The sequence below is a fragment of the Elephas maximus genome, chromosome 22, assembly GCF_024166365.1.
Source record: "Elephas maximus indicus isolate mEleMax1 chromosome 22, mEleMax1 primary haplotype, whole genome shotgun sequence".
NCBI classification, from domain to species: domain Eukaryota; kingdom Metazoa; phylum Chordata; class Mammalia; order Proboscidea; family Elephantidae; genus Elephas; species Elephas maximus.
Window position 1 is genome coordinate 15,225,378 of NC_064840.1, and position 27,983 is coordinate 15,253,360.

At 48.1% G+C, this 27,983-nt stretch overlaps 1 protein-coding gene across 1 annotated transcript in view; it reads right to left on the bottom strand.

Moving 5' to 3' along the window:
• The window catches only part of KSR2 (kinase suppressor of ras 2), a 404,388-nt gene that overhangs the window by 101,411 nt on the left and 274,994 nt on the right, over positions 1–27,983 (bottom strand). The window contains exons 6-7 of the mRNA XM_049865565.1: positions 9,561–9,630; positions 5,898–5,981 (exon numbers count right to left, since the gene is read on the bottom strand). Of these exons, the coding sequence (XP_049721522.1) occupies positions 5,898–5,981; positions 9,561–9,630 (154 nt within the window). The remainder of the gene's footprint in view (positions 1–5,897; positions 5,982–9,560; positions 9,631–27,983) is intronic.

The window sequence follows — 27,983 nt, forward strand, 5'->3', positions numbered from 1 at the left end:
CGCCCAGAGATGCCTCGGAAGAAAGGCCTGGTGATCTACTGCCAAAAAGTCAGCCACTGAAAACTCTACGGAGGAGCAGTTCTACTCTGACACACACGGGGTTGCCGTGAGTCAGAATTGACTCAGTGGCATCTGATAACTGGCACCCCAAGTGGCAGTACAGAGCCCCCTACATGACAGACACTCCTTTGGGACCAGCTGACCTAACCAGAGCTGAAGCACAGTGTATAAGGTGAGAGCATAAAAACCCATGGCCGTCGAGTGGCTTCCGACTCATAGCGACCCTAAAGGACAGAGTAGAACGGCCCCATAGGGATTCCAAGGAGTGCCTGAAGGATTTGAACTGCCAACATTTTGGTTAGTAGCTGTAGCTTTTAACCACTACACCACCAGGGTTATAAGAGGGCTAAAACAAGCATCAGAGAAAGAAAGTTAAAACACTAATTCTCCCCTGGCAGAGTGAGAGGGTGCCTCCGTCCTTTCCGCACGCCAGCTCCCATAGAAAAGAAGCCCTGTGGTTCAAACTCTTATTTTCTAGAGTAGAAAAAAAAAAAAAAAAGAGTAGAAGCCACCCCGAATCACTGCTCTGCACCTTCCTGTAAGAAATGCAGACAGGAATGGAGAGGTTTCCAAGGAGCCAGACCTCAGCTGTGCAGAAGCCTGCTGGGGGACCCTGAGAAGGGATGAGGACACAGACAACAGATGATAGCGGGCTGGGAAAAATCCATCAGCCTCGGACTGCAAAGCAAACTTCTGCAGCTGAATCCACAGTTATCAGACAATCGGTGAATTGTGCTGACATCCACCACCCAGAGCTAAACTCCATTCCCTGCTCATGGACCTATTAGAAGAAAACGCCTCAATTTAGATTACAGCAAATTGCCTTCCGAGCCTTAATTTCCTATTAGTTCATTAATCTCTCTATTCAGAACGCCAACAAGACAGCTGATGATAATTCCAGAGGAAGTGGGCATGAAACTAAAGCAGGAGGGAAGGGGGTTAGACATTAAGGAGAAATTTCCTGGCTTCCTGGGTGGAGGGATAGCCCAAAGTCAATTCATAAAGTTAGTCATAGTATTAGCGCTCATTGATTAAGCGCTCATAGCGTGCCAGGTACTAGACTGAGCATTTACCTGAATTATCTCACTTAGTTTTTTTTTTTTAATAATCTAGCATGGTAGATATTACTATCCCCATTTTACAGAGGCAAGAACTGAGGCTCAAAAGGGGTTTGTACAACCAGTTGGTGGCAGAAGCAGGATTCAAACACAGTAAGAGTCTGACCTTCTGCCCAGGTTCCTAATCGCATGTTATCTTTTTACTCCTCACACAGAGCTTAAAGGATAAAATTATGTGCCAGGTACTGCGGGAGAGGATGCTGAGAAGATCCACGTCTAGAGCGAGGCCAAGGGGTGCCTTGGAAGGAAGGCCTGGCAAAGAGCCTGAAAAACAAGCAGCAAAGATTTACTACCCTTACAAAAACAGCTCACGCTATGCGTCAGGCTAGAAAATAAGATTTGAACTTGTGTTTTAAACTATGACCTTTATCTGGAACAATGGTTCTGAAAGTGTCATCCGGTAGAACTTGTTAAGATGTCAATTCTGGGGCCCCACCTTAGACCTTCTGAAACTCTGGGAGTGGGGCCTGCAATCTGTGCTTTAACAAGCCCCCTAAGGGATGCATGTTCTAGTTTGAGACCCAAATGTTTGAGTGTTCGACTATTAGCCAAAAGGTTGGCAGTTTGAAACCACTCAGAGGCGACTGGGAAGACAGGCTGGAGATCTGCTTCCAAAAGGTCACAGCCATCGAAAATCCTATGGGACAGTTGTGCTCTGCACACACAGGGCAGTTGTGAGTCGGAATCGGCTCCAGGGCAACTAAGAACAACAACAATCTAGAAAAGGAGTCCCGGGCTCAAATGGTGATGAAGCATTCGACTACTTACCCAGAGGTTGGCGGTTCAAACCCAGGCAGGGGTGCCTGGGAAGAAAGGCCTGCAGTCTGCTTCTGAAGGGTCAGTGCAGTTGAAAACCTTAGGAAGCACAGTTCTACTCTGACACACGCGGGGTTGCCATGAGTTGGATCAACTCTGTGTTAACCGATATAATATAAAAACAGAAAATCTGCTCTGGAAGGGACCTCGGAGGTCGTGCAGAGCAGGGCCTCTCAAGCTTCAGATGCACCAAGACCACCTGCGCAATCTGAAAATGCAGATTCTGATGGAGCAGGTCCGGGGCAGGGCCTGAGACTCTGCATTCTAACCAGCTCCCAGTTGATGCTGAGGCTGCTGCTCTGGGGGCCACAGGTGGAGTAGCAAAGATCTAACCCAATCCCTGGTCACCCAGGGAGTTTCTGGCATTAACAAGACCAGGATTGTGCTAGGTTTAAAAAACAAAACAAAAAGCATTGCCTCCAGGGAGGATTCAAACCCATCTCTTTGGGGTGTTTTAGGTGCACAGCAATGACTTGGACTACACACTATTTTTCCACTATTTTCTCAGGTGTGAGACCTTCCCGAACCACTTTAATTAAAATTGCAGCCTCCACGCTGAACCACTTTAATTAAAATTGCAGGCCCCACCCTATCCTTCCTATCCCCCTTTCTCTACTCTTCTCCTTCTTGTTGTTGGGTGCTGTCTAGTCAATTTCTATTCATAGTGACCCATGGAGACAGAGTAGAACTGCCCCGTAGGGTTTCCAAGGAGCGGCTGGTAGATTTGAACTGCCGACCTTTTGGTTAGCAGCAAAGCTCTTAATCACTGAGCCAGCAGAGCTCCATGGCAGCCCTGGGACACTAATGTTCACCAGACTCAGCGCCATCTCTTTGAAATGTCCCGTCACTGTTCTTTATGATACACCATGCACTACGTTTCTCTGTAGGTCTGTCTCCCGTAAACCTGAGGATGGGGTCAGCGTACTAACCATCTCTTTACCTCTTCTAAGCCTCCTATCGACCCATAAGTGAGTCCAAAATTTGGCCAGTCTTTGAAAACACATATAAATGACCGTCCATTTGTATTATAATTAATGCAAAAATGGCAAGATTTTATTTCTGGAAGACTAAGTCCTGACTTGGACTGGTGATATCAGCAATGCATGCTCAGACTTGTGCACTGGAGAGAACTCTATAAACCCTGCTGTAGATACACAAATGCAACGTCCAGCCTCCCGAAGCACACATGGGAGTCGTGCAGCAGCTGCGGCAGCCACGGTCACCATTTGGGCAGTTTTTCTATGGTTGGTGCAAGTGGGTGACAGCGGTGAAGACCAGGGCTTGGTTTGAAGTCTAACTCCTACATACCAGGAGCCAGGTTTGCGTAGGTGGAGTGAGGAGGAATGTTCTTTGATAACATATTGTCATCTGGGGCCAGGGCATTTCTCGGAGTCCTTCCAACAGCACTATGATGGGTGCCAACAGTACACCCATTTTGCAGATAAGGAAACTGAGCCCTAAGATGACAAGATGCTCCTGCTCATGCAGGGAGTTCAACGACAGAGCTGGGAACCAAACTCAGTTCTGGCGGCTTCTAAAGCCCGAGCTCCTTGCAGCTTCCCCCCGCCGCACCCCCCCCAGGTCTCTCCCAGCCTCCTCTTCCAACCCTTGGTGGAACGGTGCCTTTGCTTATTAATTCTAGAACACAGAGCAAGAGGAAAGGCTGCCTCAGAGTTCCACCTCCAGCGCCGAAAATTAAAATGGCTCAGGAAGTGTTCAGCCTTGCTGACTCCCGACTGCGTCCCTGTCACCTAATTACCTGACTTCAAAGGCCCACATGGCAGGTGTGAGGATGCGAAGGCTGCCGTTCACCCCAGAATTCAATGTGGCCAGACACAGAGGAGACAGGCCCCCAGAGCAGTTGAGTACAGGGGAAACCGGACAGCCTGTGAGCTGGACCCAGGGCTGGGCCTTGTGCTTCTCGGAGTCAGAATGACCAGGGGCCACCATTCTGTGGGCTCATTTGAGATGTGGGGTCTACCTCAGACAGGGATAGGGGTGCAGCGTCAAAACACCAAGGCTTGGTAATCACTGCCTGCCTCCCCTTATTCCATGAAGCTTAAGGGTCCTTAGGGCTGGAACTCATTAATCTTCCCAGTCTCCAGCGGGAAGGGAGCTCAGCCTTACCCTTCCTTACTTGCATGAGACCTCAGGAGGAGAGTGAAAACTCACCCCAGCTGAGATCCCACCTCCACCATGGGGCAGAGATGCCGGGAGGCCTGAAGGGCCTAAGGGAGAGTTTCCTGCCAGGATGGTGGACAAGGAAGAACAAGCCTAGAGGGATTCCTCTGATCCTTTAAACTAAGGGACTCCCAGAAAACAAGCAGATGCACACGTATTTGTAATTACTACATACAGTTGAATGTCATTGATTATTTTACAGTAACTGAAGCAGAAAGAAAACAAATGAAACCCATTGCTGACAAGTCAATTCCAACTCATAGTGACCCTATAGGACAGAGCAGAACTGCCCCATAGGGTTCCCAAGGAGTGGCTGGTGGATTTGAACTGCCAACCTTTACGGTTAGTAACAAAGCTCTTAGCTCTTAACCACTGAACCACCAGAGAGGGTACTTAATACATGCTTACTGAAGGAGGGGGGAGGCTGGGAGGGCAGACAGAAAGGCAATTGCAATCTTTTACTGAACTCTGCCTGGAGTTCCTGGGTGGTGGAAACCCTTAACACACTCTGCTGACAACTGAAAGGTTGGAGGTTCAAATTCACCCAGAGGCACCTCGGAAGAAAGGCCTGGTGATCTACTTTAAAAAAAAACAGCCGTTGGATACTCTGTGGAGCACAGTTCTGCTCTGACAGACATGGGGTCTCCATGAGCTGGAATCAATTACACAGCAACTAGAACTCTGACAGGGCACTGGGCTGTGTCCCTCGTTCTGTTGATTTATTGAATGCTCACCCTCAGATGAGGCAGGGATGGTGCTATTCCTCTCAAGCAGATGAAAATACATGAGACAGAAATGTCAAGCGACTTCTCCAAGGTCACACAGCTAGAAAGTGGCAGAGCCAGAATTTGAGCTCAGCTTAGTGTGACTCCAGGGCTTGAATTCAGGATCATGGTTTTCTCCTGCCTTCTTACCCTTTGCCAGCCATGACCCGACATGAGCGTGCAGAAGGGGAAAGGATGAGGGACAGAGGGGTTGTGTGGTCTGGCCTTCTCACCAGAACTCAAGACAGCATAATGCCACAGAAAGTGAGTAGAACAGGACTCAGGGGGCCAGGGTTCAAGTCCTGAGTGCCACATCCTAGCTGTGTGACCTGAGGCACATGGCTTATCCTGGCGACACTCAGCTTTCATGTCTGTAAAATTGAGAGAATTATAATACTTCCTTCCCCATTCAGAGAGTTACAGTGACGAGAAAAAACAGAGGACAAAAGGACTTTGAAAACTCTAACTCAGGTTGGCAACTACAGCCAAAGGGCCAAACCCGGCCCTTGGCCTGTCTTGGTAAATAAAGTTTACTGGAACACGGCCATACGCGTACTCAATGGCTGCTTTGCCCTATAAGGCAGAGTAGCTACAACAAAGACCTTACGACCTTATGACCTGAAAAGCCTAACATATTTACTATCTGATACTTTACAGAAAAAGTTTGCCGACCCTTGCTCTTAAGTGTTATGAAAATGCAAGGTACCACTGTGTCCCAGAAGACAGCATTATGCCTTTCTAGCATCTTCGATCAGCTATAGTTCTTATTCAGAATTGTTCTCCAGACACTTTGACCCAAATGAGGAGGTTTATTTAAGACACATTTCTGGAAAACGGAGCAAGTAACTCTCCCGAGAATCAAGAAACCGAGCTCCCCTGAGCTATTACTTCAGGGCCTGGTATCGCTCTGACTGACATCAGGCACCACGGGACGTCACTTCAAGGGGCAGCCACTTACTTGCAGTTTTTACACTTGAGGCCAAAAAGCATCCCTTTCCCACAGACTGTGCAGGTCTGAGACATCCAGTACTTGGTGGAAAACCTGTGGAAGAGAGACAGAAAGGTTCAAGGGTGAGGTGACAGTGCCTGGCGGATCTCCATGAGGGTAGCCCGCTTAAAGGGGAAGCGCATGGGCTCCCGAGTTAGACGGGTCTGGATTCCAGTCCTGCCTCTTCCCACATCTGTGACTTAATCAAGTTGCTTCCATCACTGGAACCTCAGTCTCCTCATCTGCAAAGTGGGAGTAATAATGGCGTTGACTTCATAGGTTATTGGCAGGTCACATCTGCAACGTAGTATACGCTCAAGGAGCTGGGCTGTGACTCTATTTTTACCTTGAACATTTGTAACGATCATTCATTTGTTCAACAAATAGTGCCTGATGGCCTACCAAGTTGTGGGACAGAGCAATGGGTGGGGCTTGAACTGGCCTCAGAAAGCTGCAAAGCAAGGTGGGGCCTCCGGGGAGTCCCCCTGAGTCATTCCTGGTCATATTACCTGGAGAGCTTCAAAGAGGTGAAACTCCAAATTTGGGTAGCAGAGAAGAGCTCCCTAAAGTAAAAGCCCTTTCAGACTATCAGGTCGCCCCCTCCCCCCAACTACCACCACTTGTTGCCAACACAGGGCAGCTTAGACGCTTCCTATACACAGCTGGAGTCCCTGGGTTGTGCAAGCAATTAAATGCATTCACTCTAACCAAAAGGTTACAGGTTCAAGTCCACCCAGAGGCACCCCAGAAGAAAAGCCTGGTGATCTACTTCCAAAAAATCAGCCATGGAAAACTTTGTGGAGCACAGTCCTACTCTGACACACATTGGGTCACCTTGGGTCGGAAATGACGCCACAGTTTTGTTTTCTTTTTTTTTAATATACAGTTTTGGACCAACGGGAGAGCAAGTCCATCAGATTAACTTCTTCGATTCCCCCAGCTGCTGGTGAACTTTTCCTCCTCAAGAGATAGCAGGAAGCAGCAGGACTGGGTGCAAGGCAAGTATTGAAGGTTGCCGGGTCACAGTTAATTTTAATTTTCAATTTTGTCACCGTCAGCAGGAGTTGTATCTAATCTCCACCACTTCAGAGTGTCAAAATGAACATCGGAAGTGATTATGTAACTCAGTGCCTAGGAATTTTAAGGGAAAGGTGGCATCCTTCTGCTGTACCATTTGCCTGATCTAGGTCAGTGACTCTCCGAACAGAACAAACTGCAGCCCCAACGTCCTTATCTAGGCAAACACAATATTCCCAGTGAAGACTTGTGGCCAAGGAAACTCTTTCTCCAGTGTGGGACAGGGGGCTGTTTAAGCCCCTTTCTGTCCCTTCAGCAGGGACAGAGAGTTTAATGGGGTCTGTTTTGTAGGATTTGGCAGCTCTGGGGAATGTATTTCACCCACCAGCCATGGAATTGGGAGTGGGAAGGTGAGTGGCCCGTGGAAGTTTTCTCTCATTTCTAGCCCAGCCCTCCCCGCCCCGGACCAGCTCTCCTTCTTCCCTAGCTTAGCTAAGATGACTGACATGACAGCGGATGGGATTCGAATTTCATTTCTGCACCAAGGCTGGGATGAGGGCAGGGCTCTCCCTCCAGGCTCCAAGCATGGGGCAACACGGAAGAGTAACAGGTCATCTAAGAAGACGTTCCTGGCACCCCAAGATCATCAGGTGGCCTCCCTCCTCTGGACATCTGCAAATGAGCCTGGGGTACCATCCCGGTCCCAACATTAGGGTCAGAGATCCTCGGGGCAGGGCGAGCCAAGAGCAGAGCCAATTGAGGACTGGAGCCAATCCAGGTGAAATGGCAGAGCAGGCGCTGTAGCATTTTCAGGGGTGGGGCCAAGTTAGAGGTGGAGCCAATGCAGGGGGTGTGGCAGAGGGAGCATGATAGATCCAAGGGTAGGACTGAGCCCAAGGGTGGGGGCCAAGCTGAGGGGCAGAGCCTATTTGGGGGTGGGGCCAATCTTGAGGGTGTGGCAGAGACAAGGGGCGTGGCAAACAGCAGTGGAAGGGGAGGCAGGCAGAGGCAGAAAGATGGGCAGGGAGGAAAAAGGGGCGGGATGAGACAAGGGGCAGAGCTGACCTGGGCTGGGGCCATGCCAGGGGTGGGGCAGATTCAACAAGGGAGCCAAGCCAGGGACTAGGGCGGAGCCTAGCCAGGGGCCATGGGGAAGCAAACAGCTAAGAAATGCCCCTCCAGGATACCCTTTTCTCTGCATCTCATCCTGATCATTGATGTCTCTATTATGTGTTTCTCACTGCTTCCTCCGACATTTTTTCACGAGTCTTAAAAATGGTCCTGTCAACATATTTCTTTCACAAACTGTTAACGAGGTACCCTTGGGGGAGCGTGCACATTCCTGCTTCCCCCCTCCCCGCTCACAGCTATGTGCAGGGTCGGATTACCCAATAAGCAAGGTATGCAAGTGCCCAGTTGTGCCTTCCCACCAATTTGCAGTGCACAATTTCACCTGTCCCCCCACCACGTCAAAAATGTGGTGAAACCCATATGAAATGGCTCACCACAGATTAGCAAGTAAATACAATTAAGCCTGAGCATATAGTGTTTGCTGGTTAATCCACCCCTGGCTATGTGTCTGCCCCTCTTATTACCCCCGATGGCCCTCAGCCCTTGGTGTTGCCGTGGTCTGTTTAACAGGCTGCCTCCTTCCACTAGGCCGGTAGCTCCTTGAGGGCACAGACTTTACGTCTTGCTCAATGCTGCAACCCTGGCCTAGAAACTCTATAAACACTAGTCAAAGAACCCATGAATGAGTGAACAATTCCCTCAGCTAGTTCACAGAGGCCTTGGTGCAAAGAAAACTCCCAGCAGTGGTGTCAAAAGAACACAAAGTACTGAGACTAACTGGTTTTAGAACCATCACTTAATAACCAGGGCCTCAGTTTCTTCATCTGCCGAATGGGCATTACCATATCCGCCCCACCTACCCCAATGTGAAGATAACGAAATAAAAAGCCGAAGTTAAGGACCAACTTTTAGGGGCTGACTGGTATATGCAAACCCTGGGAATCCACCCCCTCCAGAAAAGGGGCAGGTGTACCCCCAGAGAGGTTGTCCTGTGTGACCAGCTCTGGACTGTCTCATGCCTCAGCAGAGAGCAAGGACTTCTGAGTTCAGCCTGCCAGGCCCAGGTCCTATCTTGTGTCTTCTGGGCGGGAGACCCAAAACTAGAACGTAAAGCACTCACTTCAACAAGACATTTATTGAGTATTTATTATGTGCCAGGCCTTGTGCTAAACCTTTTTCACATATTATCTCTTTTAATCCTCACCACTGCCCTATGCGTAGGCAGAATGATTTGGTGAGAAAATGGATCCTCAGAGAAGTAAAATAACTTGCCAGGCTTTACTAGCTGGAATCGGAAAACAGACCAGCCTGACTCCAAAGCCCTTGTTTTTAACCAATACGTGCTAATTGTATAAGGGCCAGATCAATAAGCAGCAGCCATCTCGGTTCCCCGGCAGCTGCATCAAGGTTCAGCCTGGCAGAGGAGAGGGGCCATGGTGACATAGGAACTAGAGCAAAATACTGCCCGGCCTTCCCCGACCCGGGCAGGGCCAGAGCCCAGCAGCACCCCTTGCTGTCCTGGAAGGTGGGCACCAGTGCACCTACCTGTGCTTGATGGAGTTGCCCAGGTCTCGGCGTGGGATCTGTGGGGACCAGCGCGGCACTGACAGAGTGTCTGCAGGGAGAGAAGAGAAGAGGACAGGAGCCCGTTACATAGAGGGCCAGAGGCTGAGGTATGCTCTGGCCAAGCCCTGGGAAGAAAAGGGAGGATCACTGGCCTCGGGAAGGACACCAACCGCCATCACTGTCTAAACCAAAGCAAAGCGGAACACTGTTGCCTCAACTCATGCAAAGGCCCCTGGGTAGGGCCACCTGAAAGAAGTGGGAAAAATAAATTGAGTATGGTTTCCATTTGCAGAGTGCTTGCTGTGTGCCAGGCATGTACTAAGTGACTCACATACCTTCATTCATTATATCCTCAAAACAACTCCGAGCACTGGGGCTGTTAGTGTCCCCATCTTATAGATTAGGAAACTGAGGCTTGGAGAGGGAAAGGCACTTGTCCAAGCTCCTACACTCAGTAGGCTGCACAGCGGGCTGTGAATCCAGGTGTGAGGGACTCTAGGGCAGATGCCTTTGCATGCAAAGTTGTAATGGCAGCACATTCCAAATACACCATCTTCCTAATTTTTGCCATGCTCCTGTACAACCCATAAATTTATTTCCTTAACATTTTTAATTGACCCCATTCTTGCTTAAAGATATTCATCTTAAAAGCAAACTCTAAATGTATACAACTTTTTGCATATCATAGGTAACTATTTTTAAAATCTCCAACCATGTACCACCTAGAATCGTACTACAAAAAACTGGATGGATGGATGATTAGGTGGATGGATAGATGGATGAATAGGTGAACGGATGAGTTGGTAGACGAATGGGTGGTGGATGGATAAATGGATGGGTGGGTAGATGGGTTGATGGACGGGGTAAGTGGGTGGGTGGACAGATTAACTGGACGAATGGATGGATGGATGGGTGGGTGGGTGGGTGGATGGGTGGATGGATGGGTGGATGGGTGGATGGGTGGATGGGTGGATGGGTGAATGGATGAGTTGGTAGACAAATGGGTGGTGGATGGATAAATGGATGGGTGGGTAGATGGGTTGATGGACGGGGTAAGTGGGTGGGTGGACAGATTAACTGGACGAATGGATGGATAGATGGGTGGGTGGGTGGGTGGGTGGATGGGTGGATGGGTGGATGGATGAGTTGGTAGACGAATGGGTGGTGGATGGATAAATGGATGGGTGGGTAGATGGGTTGATGGACGGGGTAAGTGGGTGGGTGGACAGATTAACTGGACGAATGGATGGATGGGTGGGTGGGTGGGTGGGTGGATGAGTGGGTGGGTGGATTGGTGGATGGATGAGTTGGTAGACGAATGGGTGGTGGATGGATAAATGGGTGGGTGGGTAGATGGGTTGATGGACGGTGTAAGTGGGTGGGTGGACAGATTAACTGGACGAATGGATGGATAGATGGATGGATGGGTGGGTGGGTGGGTGGGTGGATGGTTGGATGGGTGGATGGGTGGATGGATGAATGGATGAGTTGGTAGACGAATGGATGGTGGATGGATAAATGGATGGGTGGGTAGATGGGTTGATGGATGGGGTAAGTGGGTGGGTGGACAGATTAACTGGACGAATGGATGGATGGGTGGGTGGGTGGGTGGGTGGATGGGTGGATGGATGAATGGATGAGTTGGTAGACGAATGGATGGTGGATGGATAAATGGATGGGTGGGTAGATGGGTTGATGGATGGGGTAAGTGGGTGGGTGGACAGATTAACTGGACGAATGGATGGATAGATGGATGGGTGGGTGGGTGGGTGGATGGATGGATGGATGGGTGGGTGGATGGGTGGATGGGTGGGTGGGTAGATGGATAGGTAGATGGATAGGTAGATGGATGAATAGACAGATGGGTGGGCAGATGGATAGATGGGTGGGTGGATGGACAGAAGAGTGGGTGGGTGAATAGAGAGATGGGTGGGTGGGTGGATGGATGGATGGATAGGTAGATGGATGGACAGGTAGATGGATAGGTAGATGGATGAATAGACAGATGGGTGGGCAGATGGATAGATGGGTGGGTGGATGGACAGAAGAGTGGGTGGGTGAATAGAGATATGGGTGGGTAGGGTGGGTGGATGGATAGATGGATGGGTGGGTGGGTGGGTGGATGGATGGATGGGAGGACCAAACAATAAATTGCACACACTTCAGACTAGTTGCCTGTCTTCATCTGTAGTCCCAGAGCACCAGCCCCCACCTTCACCCTATCTGCCCAGCTACCTGGACCCTCCTCCTCCCAGACCTTGTAGGCCAGAGAGAGGTGTGAAACGACAGCAGAAATGAACTAGTGCTGCCTATGGACTCTCCATCAGCTAGGGAGAGAAGAAACGCGTGGCTGACCCCCATACCAGCTCTCATTTCTCAGGCCAGATGGAGGCAGCTAGCTCCCTTTTCTGGGCTGCAGATGCATGCCTCATTTTTCACAGCAATTGTTATAGCGTGGCATGCTCATTGGGGAGCCGGGCATGTCTGAACCTACCAGGGAACATTTAACCCCCAACCCGCTCAGTCCTCCCTTCTGTCTAACGACACTGTCGGCAACCATCTGAAAGCTGTTTCCAGAAGCCCCAATTCTGTCCTTGTAAAGCTGGGGCCCTTTCTGGGAGAGCTAATGATTTTCCAAGCCCTAAAGGGCAAAGAAAACCCAAGAGGGAGACAGCAGGATACATTAATCAGAATCATATCCTGTAGAATTTCCTCTAGTTTAACTAAAAACTAAATGTCATCAAACCCAAGCCAACATTACTACTTGTTCCAGTTTCTGATGGAAACAAAAAAGACAAGAAAGAAAAACAGTTTTTTAGAAAAAGAGCACTCCTTCCACTCCTGTCTCTCTCCTTTGGCGACTGAAGTCAGATGAGGGAGGGAGGATGCTACCTGTTAACCCCTTAAGCTGCCTTCTCCAGGGCCAGGGCTGGGCCGAGGTAGGAGGGCTGTACTGGGAGCAAGGATTAGCGCAGGTATGAAGCCTTCTTGTTCAAGTCGACAAACATAGGGGTGCCAAATGAGTTTCATGTCATGGACCATTACCAACCAATAGCAGTGAAAGCCTAGAGAGGTTTATTGAGAAGGATTCCAAGGCTTGACTGGAAAGAGCACTGATATTGATTAGCAATGTCTGCCATGGGTGAAGAACAAGATGGTACCAACAAGTCTGCATGTATTTGCCACCCCTGCTAGGGCAGGACCCATGTCTTCATCATCTTTGTTTCACCACTTCACACACGTTTGCTGAATTCCAGGTTATTATAATAAAAACTATTCATGTTTATTGAAAACTCAATATGCACTAGGCATTATGCTGTGCAGTCTCTACCTGGAAGCTATGCCTCTGTGAGGTCAGTGCTATCATTATTCCCATTGTACAAAGGAAGTCACAGGAGCTCAGAGAGGTGCAGTGACTTGCTGAAGGTAACACAGGTAGGCACCAGCAGAAGAATCTGAAGGAATTACTCCATAATTGTTCACAAATCCTCCAGGAGCCCCACACCCATGTTCTCGACTGGGGTGCTTTGCATCCTCTGGGGACAGATGCAGTGGTTAAGAGCTATAGCTGCTAAACAAAAAGTCAGCAGTTCGAATCCACCAGCCACTCCTTGAAAACCCTATGGGGGCAGTTCTACTGTGTCCTATTGGGTCACTATGAGTCAGAATCGACTCGACGGCAATGGGTTTGGTTTTGATTTTTTTTTAAGACATTTTTGGTTGTCACAACTGGCAGACAGGTGCTACTGGCGTTGAGTGGGCAGAGGCCAGGGGTGCTGCTCAGCATCATACAATGCACAGGACAGCCCCTACAGAAAGAATTATCTGGCCCCTGGTTTAGATGCTTCTCTACTTCTCTATTCCCCTCTTCCCCCTCCCCCCAAAAACCCAGGTGATGTCTCTGGAGCCCAAGTCACCAGGAAACAAATCCTTCTTTATTACAGGCACATACCACTGTTAGAGTCATCCTAGTTATTCTGTTATTCTTCTGTGATTCTCAATTACAGCACCTTCTCAAAAAAGAAGATGTAATTAAGTTTAATAGTTTGGATTCATTTCCCAATATCTGGTAAAGGGTGAGTTCTGTCAATTACATTAAAGTGGCTGCAGCATCATTAGTCTCAGGCAATAATAACCTCCACACGGCTTCCTACGTGGGTGTGGAGATCTGAACTCTGAGATCCTCTCTTTACTTTCTTCGTTTGGATTTCATTAAACTTGCCAGTGCAAACCTTAAAGCAAAGGAAAACTATTTAAAGAGGTGGTGGGGGTGGGGGGGAATCTATGAAAATCCAGGCCTTATCATAACAGAGAAGGCAAACACCATTTACAGCAATTAAACCGATATAGAAACTTCTGTTTAACAATCAAAGCACCTATTAAGATGTCTCCAGAGCTGAACAAAAGCTTCTTTTCTCCTCTAATTTTCTGATAACAAGTCAGGCAGACACAGTGGCAGAATGTGCACTTCCCTGGAGCCTTCAGTCCCTGGGGTGGAATAATAGATATATCTCCTTAGGTATTTTCATTTTCAGCGCATGGCAGTGGAAAGTGTTGGAGGGAAGGGGTTTCTTCTCCCTTTTCCACAGGTCCCACTGTCAAAGCCTGCACAGAAATGTCTCCACTTAGAAGAAGGGGGATAGCTCGGGAGCCCTGGTCTGTACAACCACCTGGTAGCCAGCCAGCCAAACAGAAGGAACTGACATGAATAATCATCTCTGCTATTTAGAACTTTGGAGTGAAAAACTCAGACTCCAACCTGGTGAACCTGCAAGCAGGCTAACAGAGGAATCAGGCATGGGTATACACAGAGATACCAAAGTAAACACGGGTCATGATAAGGAGAAGCAAGAGAAGGAAAAAAAGAGATAATAATATAAACAAACTAAAACATGGGAAAAAGATAAATGTACTTTTTATTGAATGCTACCATGCACCAAGCACCTGTATGCCAAATACACTCTTCACATATATTATTATATGATTTAGTCCATACAATGGATGCATTGGTAGTTCAGTTGTAAAATTCTCATCTACCACGTGGGAGACCCAGGTTTGACTCCTGGTCAATGCCCATCATGTGTAGCTAGCACCCATCTGTCAATGGAGGCTTGCGTCCTATTAGGATGCTAAAAAACATTTCAGTGAAGCTTCCAGACTAAGATGGACTAGGAAGAAAGGCCTGGGGATCTACTTCCAAAAACCAGCCAATAAACCCTATGGACTGCAATGGTCAGATCTGCAACTGATCGTGGGGATGGTGCAGGACAGGGAAGCCTTCCATTCTGTTATGCACAGAGAGTTGTCAGGAATTGTGGCCACTCCATTGCAGCTAACAACAACAATAACAACCCATACAATACAATGATGTGACTCAGCTATTACCATTAGCCCCATTTCATCAATGAGGAAATCGGGAAGGTACACCATTTGCGCAAGAGCCAATAAACACTGGGGCTGGGATTGTGACAGTCAATTTCAAACCCATTTCACAGATGGGAACACTGAGGCTTAGGAACAATAAGCAAGTGTACATAGCTAATAAGTGACGGGGTTGAGGTTTAAAACGTAGATGGGAACAAACCGGAGGCTTCTAGTCAAGACAGCCCTCCAAATACATGGAGTTCTACCCATCCCATGCTGTCAGTGCCTCCTACCTCTGTCTGGGAAAAGCAGTGGAAACATACAGCATCAACCCTCTCAAGCTCAGCAAAAGGCCATGGAGGTCTGGAGGGGATGCAATACCATGTTGTTCACTCCTCCAGTCACTCATGCAGTCATTCAGCCAATGTTTGATTGAACAAAATAACACCTCTACCAAGATGCCCACATCCTAACCCACTGAACCTGCAACTACGTTATCTTCCATGGCCAAAGAGACTTTGCAGATGTGCTTCTGCTAAGGCTCTTGAGATGGGAAGGTTATCCTGGATTATCTGGTGGGTACAATGTACCATAAGGGTCCTTACATGGGGAAGAGGGAGGCAGGAGAGTCAGAGAAGGAGATGTGATGAAGGAACCAAAAGTCAGAGTGCTGTGGCTGCTAGCTTTGAAGACGGATGGCGGCCACGAGCCAAGAAATGTGAGCAGCCTCCAGAAGCAGGAAAAGGCTCTGATGAGGAGCCTCCAGAGATGTGTAGCCCTGCTACCGACTACTTGACAACAGCCCCATAAGCCTCATTAAGACTTCTGACCTCCAGACCTTTAAGATAATACATTTGAGCCACTAAGTTTGCAGTAATTTGTTACAGCACCTATCACAGGGCAGGCATGGTTTTAGACCCTGGGGGTGCGGCGAACAAGACAATCAGGTTCTCTGTGCTGACAGCCTGGAGGGGGAGCCAGTAATGAGTAAAAGTACAAGATAATTTCAGACAGTGATACATTCCACGAGTGGGGGGGGAAAAGTACAGAGCTTGGGTTTTTTTTTTTAAAGGCAATGGGAACATGGAAGAGCAGTAAGAATAGAGGTAGGAGAGCTGTGCTCAGCTTACAAATTTAAGAGCTCCCTCTGGCGGCGGAGGCGAGAACAGCCCTCCAGCTTGTCACTTTAAGAAGGGGCAAGTCTTCCTGCAGCTCTTACTGTCCACACCACCCCTGGCCTAAGCATCAGCCCTGAGCCTCACATGAGACCATTCTGTCTCCCATCCCAGGCCTTTCCTGTCTTATCTCTCATGACCCTATCGGCATCCCTCAATGAAAAATCCACACCCCCATTACCCCCCGCCATGTCCCTGGAAAACCGAAGGGGATGCAAGCTGGCTCTGCAGCCTGTGTTCTTTTCAAAGAATCAACAGGATGCCTTCTACCTCCTCGGCCCTGAAGGAGGGTAGGATGAAGTGTTTTGCCCCAAACCCACTGACTTGTCGCACTGGAAAATGAGTTACAGTGCAGATCGACCTTCTTATGGGACAATTTCTAAAGGCACCCTGACTAAGTGTATCCCCATTCCCAGGAAGGTAAGGACAAAGAGGTGGCTGTGGGAAGAAGGCAAAGCAGATTTAAAACATCATTCTTTGTTATTTGTCTACTGTGGGGACAAAAATATTAAGCTGAGAGCTCTTGGGTGGGGGTGGGCCTGGGCTTCCTCCCTTATCGTATCCCCAGGGTCTCGCCGGACAGCTGTACGGAGGTTAAATGTCTGCTCCGTGAATGGATGGACAGATGGATGGACGGCTAGCTAAGTCAATAACCAAGCCCTGGCCAAAACTCTGCTCTTTCACTGGTTAAGTGGTGTAAAAAAAAAAAAAAACAGGTTGGCAGTAGCATCTGACCTCTTCACCTGACTTCACAAGGGGGAAGGAGAATCAAGATCAACAGCCCAAGGCTGATTCCTGTGAGGTGGAGGTCAGACGTACCCCCTCTCTCTGCCAACTTTTTACCAGTTCTGACACCAGCCGTCCCTCCCACGGCACTCTCTACCTCTCTGCTGGGTTGGATAATTCATTGCAATGGCCACACAGAACTCACAGACCATACTGACGATTATGGGGTTCATTAGGGAAATACTAGGTTACAATTCAGGATCAGGAATGACTCAGGATAGACTCAGGATACAGTTCTTTGGTCAGGACAGCCAGGGAGAGGCCTGCATGTGGACAAGGCCAAGAAGCTGTCCTGACCGAAGAACTGAAATGGAAGTTCCAAACTGCCCTGTGGCTTCCAGCCCAGGGATATGAGGGACTGAGTGGGAAGTCCGCAGCTATGCTGTAGTCAAATCAACTAGCACATTCCTTGGGCCTGAAGAGATCTGAAATTAATAAAACTGATGCTGCAAAAATTTGCTTTTCAGACTACAGGCCAGTCACCAACTGAAATCCCACTGGTTTATCCAGGATGCCAATCAGTACTTGACGAAAGCTGCTCATGGTATCATTCGCATGGTGGGGAACGACTCTATTTGCTTTAATATCCAATTCGAATATGTCAGGTCTGAAAGTACTTTAATTATGTGCTGTCTCTAAAGGTTAGATCTCCATGATCCTTCATGGCTGAATTGAGTTTTTCTGCGTATTTGCCATAATTTTCTCCCCGAGACAGCTGCATATCCCATCCCAAGATCCAAGGTTTATCAGCTGGGGACCCTGCTGGCTGTGGAGGGTTCTGGGAACCAATGGCACAGGTGAATGTGAAAATGACATTAGGGCCGTGTAGGGTGCTGTGTCATGGGGAAAAAGATAAGGCAGTGGGGACTGGTGGGGGTAACAGATGTTAGGGATGAGCGAATATCTTGCTGCTCATTCTTGATGGAAGAGACCATATATAGGGATTTCAGAGGCGAGTCCTTGGGATCCTCAGGGCATTCAGTTAAAATAAAGGACAATGGTGAAGCTCCCTAGGCAGAAATGGGAGCACTGTGCAGAAAAGGAGGACCAGGGTCAAACCCATCTGCATGTGTCCGGGGCCAGACAGGGATGTAAACTAGCGATGAGGCCCTTGAGTGTGGACCTGCTTTGAAGTCGGAGCAGCAGGCTTCATTCCTGAGTGGGAACGGCCTTCAGGGCATCCGCTTGCCTAATGGAGTAAGGAGACAGAGCATGGGTGGGACTTTGAAGTCAGCAGACCTCTGTTCAAACACCAGCTCTGCTACTTACTAGCTGTGGGACCTTATGAACTTTCACCTCTCTGAGCCTCAGTTTTGTCACCTGTAAAAAGAAGATAATGAAATCTCCCTTATGGGACTGTCAGGAGGATTAAATGGGGTACTATCGCTGGAGCAGCGCTCAGCTGAGTGCCTGACATATTATCGTTATTGTTGTTGTTAAGCCTCTAGGATTAACACACCAGTTACAACATGACAAAGCTCTCCAAGGACTCTGATGGAGAGAGGGTTTGGCAAACAATGGCTGCACGGACCAAATCTAGTCCTCCACTTGTTTTTGTAAATGAAGTCTGACTGGAACACAGCCACACCCATTCATTTACTTATTGTCTAGAGCTGCCTTCGCACTACAATAGCAGACTTGAGTAGATGTGACAGAGACCATATGGCCCTCCAAACCAAAAAATATTTACTACCTGGCCTTTTACAGAAAAAGCGTGCCGACCCCTAACTTAGAGCTGCCTAACTCACCTTCATGGCCTATTAGCAGAAAGGTTTTTCTTGGAGCCGGGAGACCTGGGTTCAAGACCCATTGCGCCACTTACATGGCGGGAGTCCTTAGACAAATGGCCTGTATTCTCCAAGCCAAAATGTGCATGCCGAATCCTAGGATTCTGTGGGTGTCTTGTTTTGATTTCCACTTTACAGAAGAGAAGAGGTAGGAAAGGAAGACCCGGAAGTGCCCCAGCTAAGATTCTAACCCATACAGGTCTAACCCAAGGCTGTGTTCTTTCTACCCCTCACTGCCTCCTGGTAAGATAATCCATGAGGAGGCAATGTCTCCAAACACATGCCACTGCTGAAGTCCAGGTGACTCATGGGAGCAGAGGGAGAGGAAAATTACCTCTGCTCTCGGTGCTTCTGTCGGGTTAATGAATAAGATGATCTAGGTGTCACCTTACCAAATTAGAGAGCAGACCTGGGATTCAAATAAGTGGTGATGGTGGTCTTGGCTGAGGGGCATATGAAGAATCTCCAAGTAGAATCCCACCTTGCTAGGACAGCTGGGCAGTGAGGGCACCCAACAAACGGTAGCACAGCAGAAGGAGGGCTGATCCCTGAGGACAAGATGCAGGAAAGGGCAGAGAAAGAGAAGAGCAAGCAAAGTTCTCCTCCATCACCCGATCTTCCTGGCCCCAAGCCTGGTTAAAAAATACAAAATGAAGCTAAACCAGAAATGCCTTCAAGCTCTAGTGGGAAAATGAGAATGCATTTATTCTAATATCCCCCTCCGGAATCATTTTCCCCTTTTTAAAAAACCATCACCACTTCGTGTCTGAGTCCCGGCAGGTAACTGCTGAGCTGGAATCCCTTCAATTTGCTGTAAATCAAACGCGTGGACAGTGATAACATCACTCCCTCTCCCAGGGAGCAATGTGAATCCGGAGTCATCACCTGTGATTTACTTCAGCCCCCTCCGATGGCCTCAATTAAATTTCACTGCCGAGAAAGGCAGAGAAGATGGCTGAGGCACTTGATTACATTCTATAATGTGTTCACTGCTGAATTTATTAAACTGTATCAGGGATTGTTAACCTCATAGCCAAACAATGGGAGACCTGGGCGCCACACAAGTAATTATCTTCCTTGTGGGGATGATAAATGAAGAATCTAAGATGTTAACAATTGCTGGGGTGTGCGTGCAGGGGACATGTGGGCCGTGGTGGCCGATGCAGGAGGATATGACAAGAAAAGTAAGGCAATGAGTCTCTAATTCCATGAGACACCACCCAAGGACTGGAGGCAATTATCAATCGTCCCGCAAATCTAAAGACGAGACGCTTTAGGAAACCCATCTTTCTTCCCTCACCCAGTATCTCCACCCAAAAACGTTGCCTCAAATTTTCCCTTGAAAAAATGTTACTGCTGTGGTCAGGGAAGAGGATGGGATCATTTAGAAATGTCAAGATCATTTTATGTAATAAGATAATAAAATTAAACTACAAAGGAAATAAAAATCTTGACATCTAGAAATCCAGAAGAATCTCATTAGGATAACGGATCTGCCTTGGTTTGTCTGAGATGCACTCGGAGAAATAAATTATCAAGACGAAATAATGAAGGGGGGCTAATGATGATGGAAATATGGCACTGATTAAGGGTAGGGCTGCACAGTCGATACTGTAATTGCTGTTAATAAGTTGTACATCTGTAAAAAGTTGAATTGGCAAAAGTTGTGAGACAGATACATTTACAACAATGCCCCCCCCCCAAAAAAAAAGAGTAGCTGCTGAGGCTGCTTATGGGATTTGGTTTCTTGGTTTGGAGCTTCACAGGCACGGTTTCACGGGACACTCCAGTTAACTGGCCTAACACCATGTTTAGTGCTTCTATTCCACCTCCTAGTTCGATGTGTAGTGCCTGGGGTCTTAAAAACTTGATTTGGCCATCTAAGGCACAACAATTGGTCTCTATTCACCTGGGACAACTGAGGAAGGAGAGTCAGGAATAGAAGGAGGATATGGAATGTGTGGCTCATTGCCTCCTTGAATAGCTGCCTCCTTTGCCATGAGACTAGCAGAACTGGATGGTGTCTGGCTACCATTACTGAACATTTTGATCAAAGATTCCATAGAAGAATCGTGATCAAAAAGGGGAAAATGCAGAACAGAATTTCAAATTCTCATGGACTCCAGACTTCCTGGAGCCATGAAGGTAGGATGAACCCCTGAAACTACTGCCCTGGGATAACCTTTAGACCTTAAATGAAAAATACCCCCTGAAGTCTTCTTAAAACCAAACAATACTTATTCAATCTGTACGCTGAGCAAATAATCTGAGAAGCCAGACTATGTGAAGAAGAATACAGCATCAGGATTGGAGGAAGGCTCACTAACAACCTGAGTTATGCAGATGACACAACCCCGCTTTTTGAAAGCAAAGAGGACTTCACACACTTGCTGATGAAGATCAAAGACCACAGCCTTCAGTATGGATTGCACCTCAACATAAAGAAAACAAAAATTCTCACAGCTGGAACAATAAGCAACATCACGATAAACAGAGAAAGTACTGAAGTTGTCAAAGACTTTATTTTACTCGGATCCATAATCAACACCCATGGAAACAGCAGCCAAGAAATCACACGATGTACCGCACTGGGCAAATCTGCTGCAAAAGACCTCTTTAAAGTATTCAAAAGCAAAGATGTCACTCTGAGGACTAAGGTGCGCCTGACCCAAACCACGTTTTTTTTAAATCACCTCCTATGCATGTGAAAGCTGGACAAATGAATAAGGAAGACCAAAGAAGAATTGATGCATTTGAATTACGGTGTGGGCAAAGAATATTGAATATATCATGGACTGCCAGGAAGAACCAACGAACTGCCTTGGAAGAATTACAGCCAGAACGCTCCTTAAAAGCAAGGATGGTGAGACTTCATCTCATGTACTTTGGACATGTTATCAGGAAGGACCAGTCCCTGGAGAAGGACATCATGCTTGGTACAGTAGAGGGTCAGTGATAAAGAGGAAGACCTTCTAGGTTTCATGGTTTGAAACAGTGGCTGCAACAATGGTCTCAAACATAGCAATGATTGTGAGGATGGCACAGGACTGGGCAGTGTTTTGTTCTGCTGCACATGGGGTCGCTATGAGTCGGAACCCACTCGGTGGCACCTAACAACAACAGTAAAAAATGTCTGCCTTGAGCATTATGTTCTTTTAAGAACTATCTATATGGGATCAAATTGACAACAGTAACTCGAAAGATTAGATAGGAACCTCCTGACCCTATGGGTGGTGACGGCTGACCTGGCCCAAAGGGACTAGGGATGAGAGAGAAGGGGCTGGCAAGACTGAAGTACAGGGGGTGTGTGGACTCCTGAGCCCACGGCTAGTACCCACTGACTTAGCCCACAAGGGCTAGGGATGAGCTGACCAGAACAGGATCAAATGAAGAAAACGCTGGACACCATGACCTGATGTAGACTGCTACCATTCAATGGCTTACTCTGGACTGGACTTTGCCTATGAATGCAGATGCTCAAATTTCCAACCCAAACAGAAGAGTTTTCAGATCAAGGAACAGCCTCGTCTCCTCAGAGTGGGGCTGGATTACCCAATAAACAAGGTATGCATGGACCCAATTGTGCCCTCCCATCAATCTGCAGCACGCAATCTCACCCAACCCCCACCATGTCAGAGATGTGGTGAAACCCATGTGGAACTGCTCACACAGTAAACACCATCAAGCCCGTGCATACCTTGCTCAATACTAGCCGGTGCGTACCATGTTTACTGGGATAATCCGCTCCTGCCTCACAGTACTGGTTTGATAGGGATGAGCAGTTTAGAAATTGGCTACGTAAAACGGGGCAAGATGAAGCCATGAAGTGGCAGGCTTACATGCTTTAGTGGGTGGGCTTACACTCAAAATGAGGAGGGACAAGGGAGGGTCCCTACGGAATAGAGTCCTCTTTTCCCGATGGGTCTGGGGAGGAGAGGGTAAGGGAAGATGGTGACAGGATTGATGATTCAGTTGTGAATGGTGACTGTTACAGGGTTAACTGTGATGGTAAAAACTGGAATTGTAGAAGCAGTAACTGAAAGAGTGGGCTGGCCATAAAAACAGTGTTGCAAGGGCGTGTGACCTCCTCACCTAAATTCACAAGGGGGAAGGAGATAGAATGGTTATCAGCGTCAACAGCCCAAGGCTGATTCCTAGGAGGCAGAGGTCAGACAGGCGTCTTCTCTCCAACGTTTTTACCAATTCTGACACACTGTCCCATGGCACTCCTACTCTGCTGGGTTCCATAATTCATTGCAATGGCCACACAGGACTCACAGATAATATTCACAGTTATGGGGTTTATTAGGGAAGTAACAGGTTACAATTCATGATCAGGGATGCCTCAGGATACACTTCTTCGATCAGGACAGCTTCATCTCAGCCATGCCTGCAGGCAGGCCATTCTCTGGCCCTCTGGTCCTCAGCCGCTCAACCCCTGGGCCCCCCAGCCTAGCCTCTGCCCTGCTCAGGCAGGTGTTATATAAAGCTCTTTAGCTCCACCCACAAATGCCCAGGGCACTCCATTCCACCAGCAGGCCTTGGCCCAAAGGTGCTCAGCTCTCTCGCTCTGTGGGTGGGCACGCCCACTGTAACTGCCTTATTCCCTGGGCTGGGAAGCTCACTGCAGCATCTCGTACTGGTCTCCTGGTTCTGCTGCTGCTGCGTCTCTACCACTGCTTCTCACTATCTTGCACCATCTCTAGCGGTACAACTCTCTCTCTCTGTCTCCTGGGTCTAGGGGGTTCTCAGTGTTGGGACCCCGGGTCTAAAGGATGTGCTCTACTCCTGTCTTATCTTCTTGGTTGTAGTGTGGTCCCCCCTTTCCGCCTCTGAGATGGCTCATTTTAAGCTTAGCAGGATGGCAAAACTGACCAATCCCGTTAGGGTTCTATACATCTTATTTACATGGTTCCACCCCCACATGGGTGCCATGAACCTCATTTGCATTATTAGCGAGCTGTTCAGTCTCCTGGCTGGGCCACAAACACCTTATTTGCATAGTCATACCAAATCATTTGGAGGGAGTTACAAGACCATGGAGAGAAAGGCCATATGAAAGCGATCCATCAAGCCACAGAACCTTAGGGGGAGGTGAATTTAGGTTAATGGGGGAGGAACAACTCAGAAAAGGAGGGTGGGACTAGTTACACAACTCGAAAAATATAATCAGCGTCACTAAACGGCTCATGCAGAAAAAAACAACAACAAAAAAGACCAGCTGCTGAGGCTGCTTACATACAGTCAAACATCTCATGGGATTTGGTTTCTTGGTTTGGAGGTTTAGGATCATGGTTTCATGGGACATCCCAGTTAATTGGCCTAATAGCGTATTTAGTGCTTCTGTTCTATCTCCTAGTTCACTGCGTAATGCCTGGGGTCCTAAAAGTTGCTTGCAAGTGGCCATCTATGTCATAACAATTGGTCTCTACTCACCTGGAGCAATAAAGGAAGGAGAGTCAGGAATAGGAGGAGGAGATGGAAATGTGTGGCTAAGTGCTTCCATGAACAACTGCCTCCTTTGCCACGAGACCAGAAGAACTGGATGGTGCCCGGCTACCATTACTGAACATTTTGATCAAAGATTTTACAGAAGAATCCTGATCAAAAGGGAGAAAATGCAGAACAGAATTTCACATTTTCATGGACTCCAGAGTTTCTGAAGCCATGGAGGTTGAATGCACACCCCAAAACTATTGTCCTGAGATAATCTTTAAACCTTAAACCAAAAATATCCCCTAAAGTCTTTTGAAAGCCTAACAATAGCTTAACTAGTAAAGAAAAAAGTCTGCCTTGAGCATTGTGCTCTTTTAAGAACAGTCTATGTGGGATAAAAGTGACAACAGCAACTTGAAAGATTAGGTAGGAAATTTAGGGGGCAGTGAGTTTATGTCAATGGGGGAGAAACAGCCCAGAGAAGGAGGGTGAGAATGGCTGCACAACTCAAAGAACGTAATCAATGCCACTGAATTGTACATGTAGAAACTGTTGAACTGGTGTGTGTTCTGCTGTGAATATTCTCAACAACAACAAAAAATAAAATATTAAGAAGAAGGAAATAATGAATGTGCCGAGTATGGTGGGTGGGGAGTATATCACTTAAATACAGTCCTGAGGGCGGGCCCAGCGCTCCTTATGAGAAATGAATGGCATTATGAAACGGGTCTCTCTGTTCCAGAGGATTGGTCTAAAGTTGATTTATCCAAATGATTGTCTCAAGGACCCCCATTATAGCATCTACTCTAGTAGGGCAGTGGTGGTTCACTGGTAGAATTCTCACCTTTCATCTGGGAGACCTGGGTTCAATTGTCAACCAGCGCACCTCACGCACAGCCATTACCTGTCGGTCAGTGGAGGCTTGTGTGTTTCTATGACGCTGAACAGGTATCAACGGAGCTTTCAGACTAAGATAGACTAGGAAGAAAGGCCTGGCGATCACCTTCTGAAAATCAGCCAGTGAAAACCCTGTGATCACAAAGGCTCCATCCGCAACCAATCATGGAGACGGTGCAGGACGGGGCAGCCTTTCATTCCATTGTACGTGGGGTTCCCAGGAGTCGGGGGCTGGCTCTGCAACAGCTAACAACAACAACATTAACCTCACACCTTAATGTTTCCTGCCCTTCCTGGCTGCCCTAGCAAGCACTGCCACAGGAGCTCTGACCTCTTCAGTTTCTGACTCGTCAGTTCCAAATTCTCTGGGGGAGGCACAGGCCCTGGGAAGAGTGAATCTAGGGACTGGACTCATTGGGAGGTGGGTTCACTTAAGTGTCTGGCGCCTGGGCTGGAAGGATTCAGATCAGGACTGTCGATCAGGGCGCCTCCAGGTGGCCCCTCCGTGTGGCGTGGCTTCCTCACAGTATGGCGGCTTACGTGGTGCCTGTTCCAGCAGGCCAGCTGGAAACTGCCTCGCCTTTTATGAGCTAGCCTCAGCAGTGATGCAACGCACCCCCACTGCCCAGACAGTGTGGAGCAGAGAACATCCATGCCCACTGTGCCCTGTCCAAATCTTTGACCTGGAGAATGCACGAACATAATCAAAAGGTAGTTTTACACTGTTAAGTTTGGGGTCATTTGCTGCACTAAGTTAAAAAAAAAAAAAAAAAATCCCATTGCCATTGAGTCGATTTCGACTCATAGTGACCCTATAGGACAGAGTGGAACCACCCCCATAGGGTTTCCAAGGCTGTAACTCTTCACAGAAGCCGACTGCCACATATTTCTCCCTCAGAGCAGCTGGTGGGTTCGAACCGCTGATCTTTCGATTAGCAGCTGAGCCCTTTTACCACTGCACCATCAGAACTCTAAGTTAGGGCTGATTTATTATGTAGCACCACTGACTGGAACACAGTGCTGGCCTTCTGGAAGCCCTGGGACAAGGAAGGTACTCCATCACCAAGTCCTATTCATTTTATCCCCTCGCTTACCTCTGATTTGCCCTCTTCTCTCCAGCTCCACACCCAGATGGCTCAGATTACCCGTAGCCTCTCTAACTCCTTCCACTCTTGGTCCCCTCCAATCCATTTCCTACCTGGCAGCCGAGTGATCTCAAACACATGAATCAGATTCCACGTCCCCTGCTAAGACCACCCAGTGGCTCCCCTTAAACCTGGTATGAATTCAAACTTGTGACCATAGCTTACAAGGCCCTGCACCATCTGGCCCCTGGCCATCCCTGCGGTCCCATCTTGGGATCCTCCCTCTGCAGCCCCCACCCACAGCTCTGAAGACACGCTGGCCTTTCCTCCTCAAATGTATGATAGTCCTTCCTTCTTTTCCACACACTGTTCCTTCAGGCTGGATCACTCTTGTTCCTGCACCTTCAGATCTCAGCTTCAATGCCCAGTGCCAGGGAGGCCCCCATCTAAATGACCGCTTCCCTCAATTCTTTTCTTGGTGGCCCTTGTCACTACTAGCTTTTGTGTTACAAGGGGAGAGTTTAGTTCTAACAGTGACCGTATAGCCCACAAAGCCAAAAGTATTTACTGTTTTATCAAAAGTTTGCTGACCACTGATTTAACTGTCCTGGGGTATGGTCTAGGCTTTGGAAATTTTTAAAAGTTCCCAATTCTAACAGTGCAGATAGGTTTGGAAACCACTGGCCAAAGTGCTTTCAGTGCGTTAGCTGAATGACCCCTTATGACAACCACGTCTGTTTTATTCCCACCTGCATTCTCAGCCACGAGCGCAGTCATGGGTACAGACAGATATCTCCTTAAATATTTATGGAGTAAATCAACAAATGATCCACCTGTGGGGTAGGAACTAATTATCCCAGTCTACGAATGTGGAAACTGAGGCTCAGAGGTCATCTAAGGTAAAAGTCCTTCTGGGATTTGAACCTAGATCTGCCTGGACTGGAAGCCCCAGTTCTGACCACTATTTCTGTGGTCTCTCTTTGTTGTTAGCTGTCGTTGAGTCAGCCCATGACATATGGTGACTCCATGCACAACAGGATGAAATGCTGCCCGGTCCTGTACCATCCTCAAGACTGGCTGCAAACTGGACTGCTGTGATCCATCAAGTTTTCACTGGCTGATTTTCAGAAGTAGATCACCAGCCCTTTCTTTCTAGTCCTCCACCAGTGCCTCATGGTCTCTCTTTAGATATTCAGAAAGGAAGGGAGACTACCAGCAGAGTGGGTAAGGGGTCTTTTTGTGCACCCTTCCTGAGAGAGAAGCCCTGAGTAGGAGGACAGGCAGCCTGGACACACAGAGAAATGTGGGGCAGTTGGGCCAGCAATGCAGAGCCATCTCAGACCACATGGCCCAGGCTGTGTCTCCTCGACCTGAAGGAAAATGCTAATTGGAAGAAGCCTGTCTTGCCCCACGCAGCTCAGGCTTAAACAAGGACAAAACAAGAGTTGACAGACAGAGGCCCCGCACTGCCATCACCACCAACATCCCCAGGAAGGGAGAAAAACAGGCAGCTCTGTACTCCACCAATTTCAATTGTAAATATTCTCATGTCAAAATAAAGCAACGGAAACAACAGTATCAGTGACAGGCATGGGGCAGGGGAGAGATGGGCAGGGGGAGGAGGGAGGGGGACATGCACACTGGGCTTGGCTTTGGAACCCAGAAAGGGGGAGAGGGTACGTTTGTGGACTGGGTGTTCCCACAAACACCCTCTTTTGCCTAATAGGCAAAGGGTAACATGGAAATGATTTACAGGTACAGACCTGAGCTGGAACCCCAGCTCTGCCATTACCTACCCTGTGATCTTGCGTCTTCTTCCCACTAAGCCATCTTTGTACAAGGGGGGTGATAAAACCCAACTGGCAAAGTTCC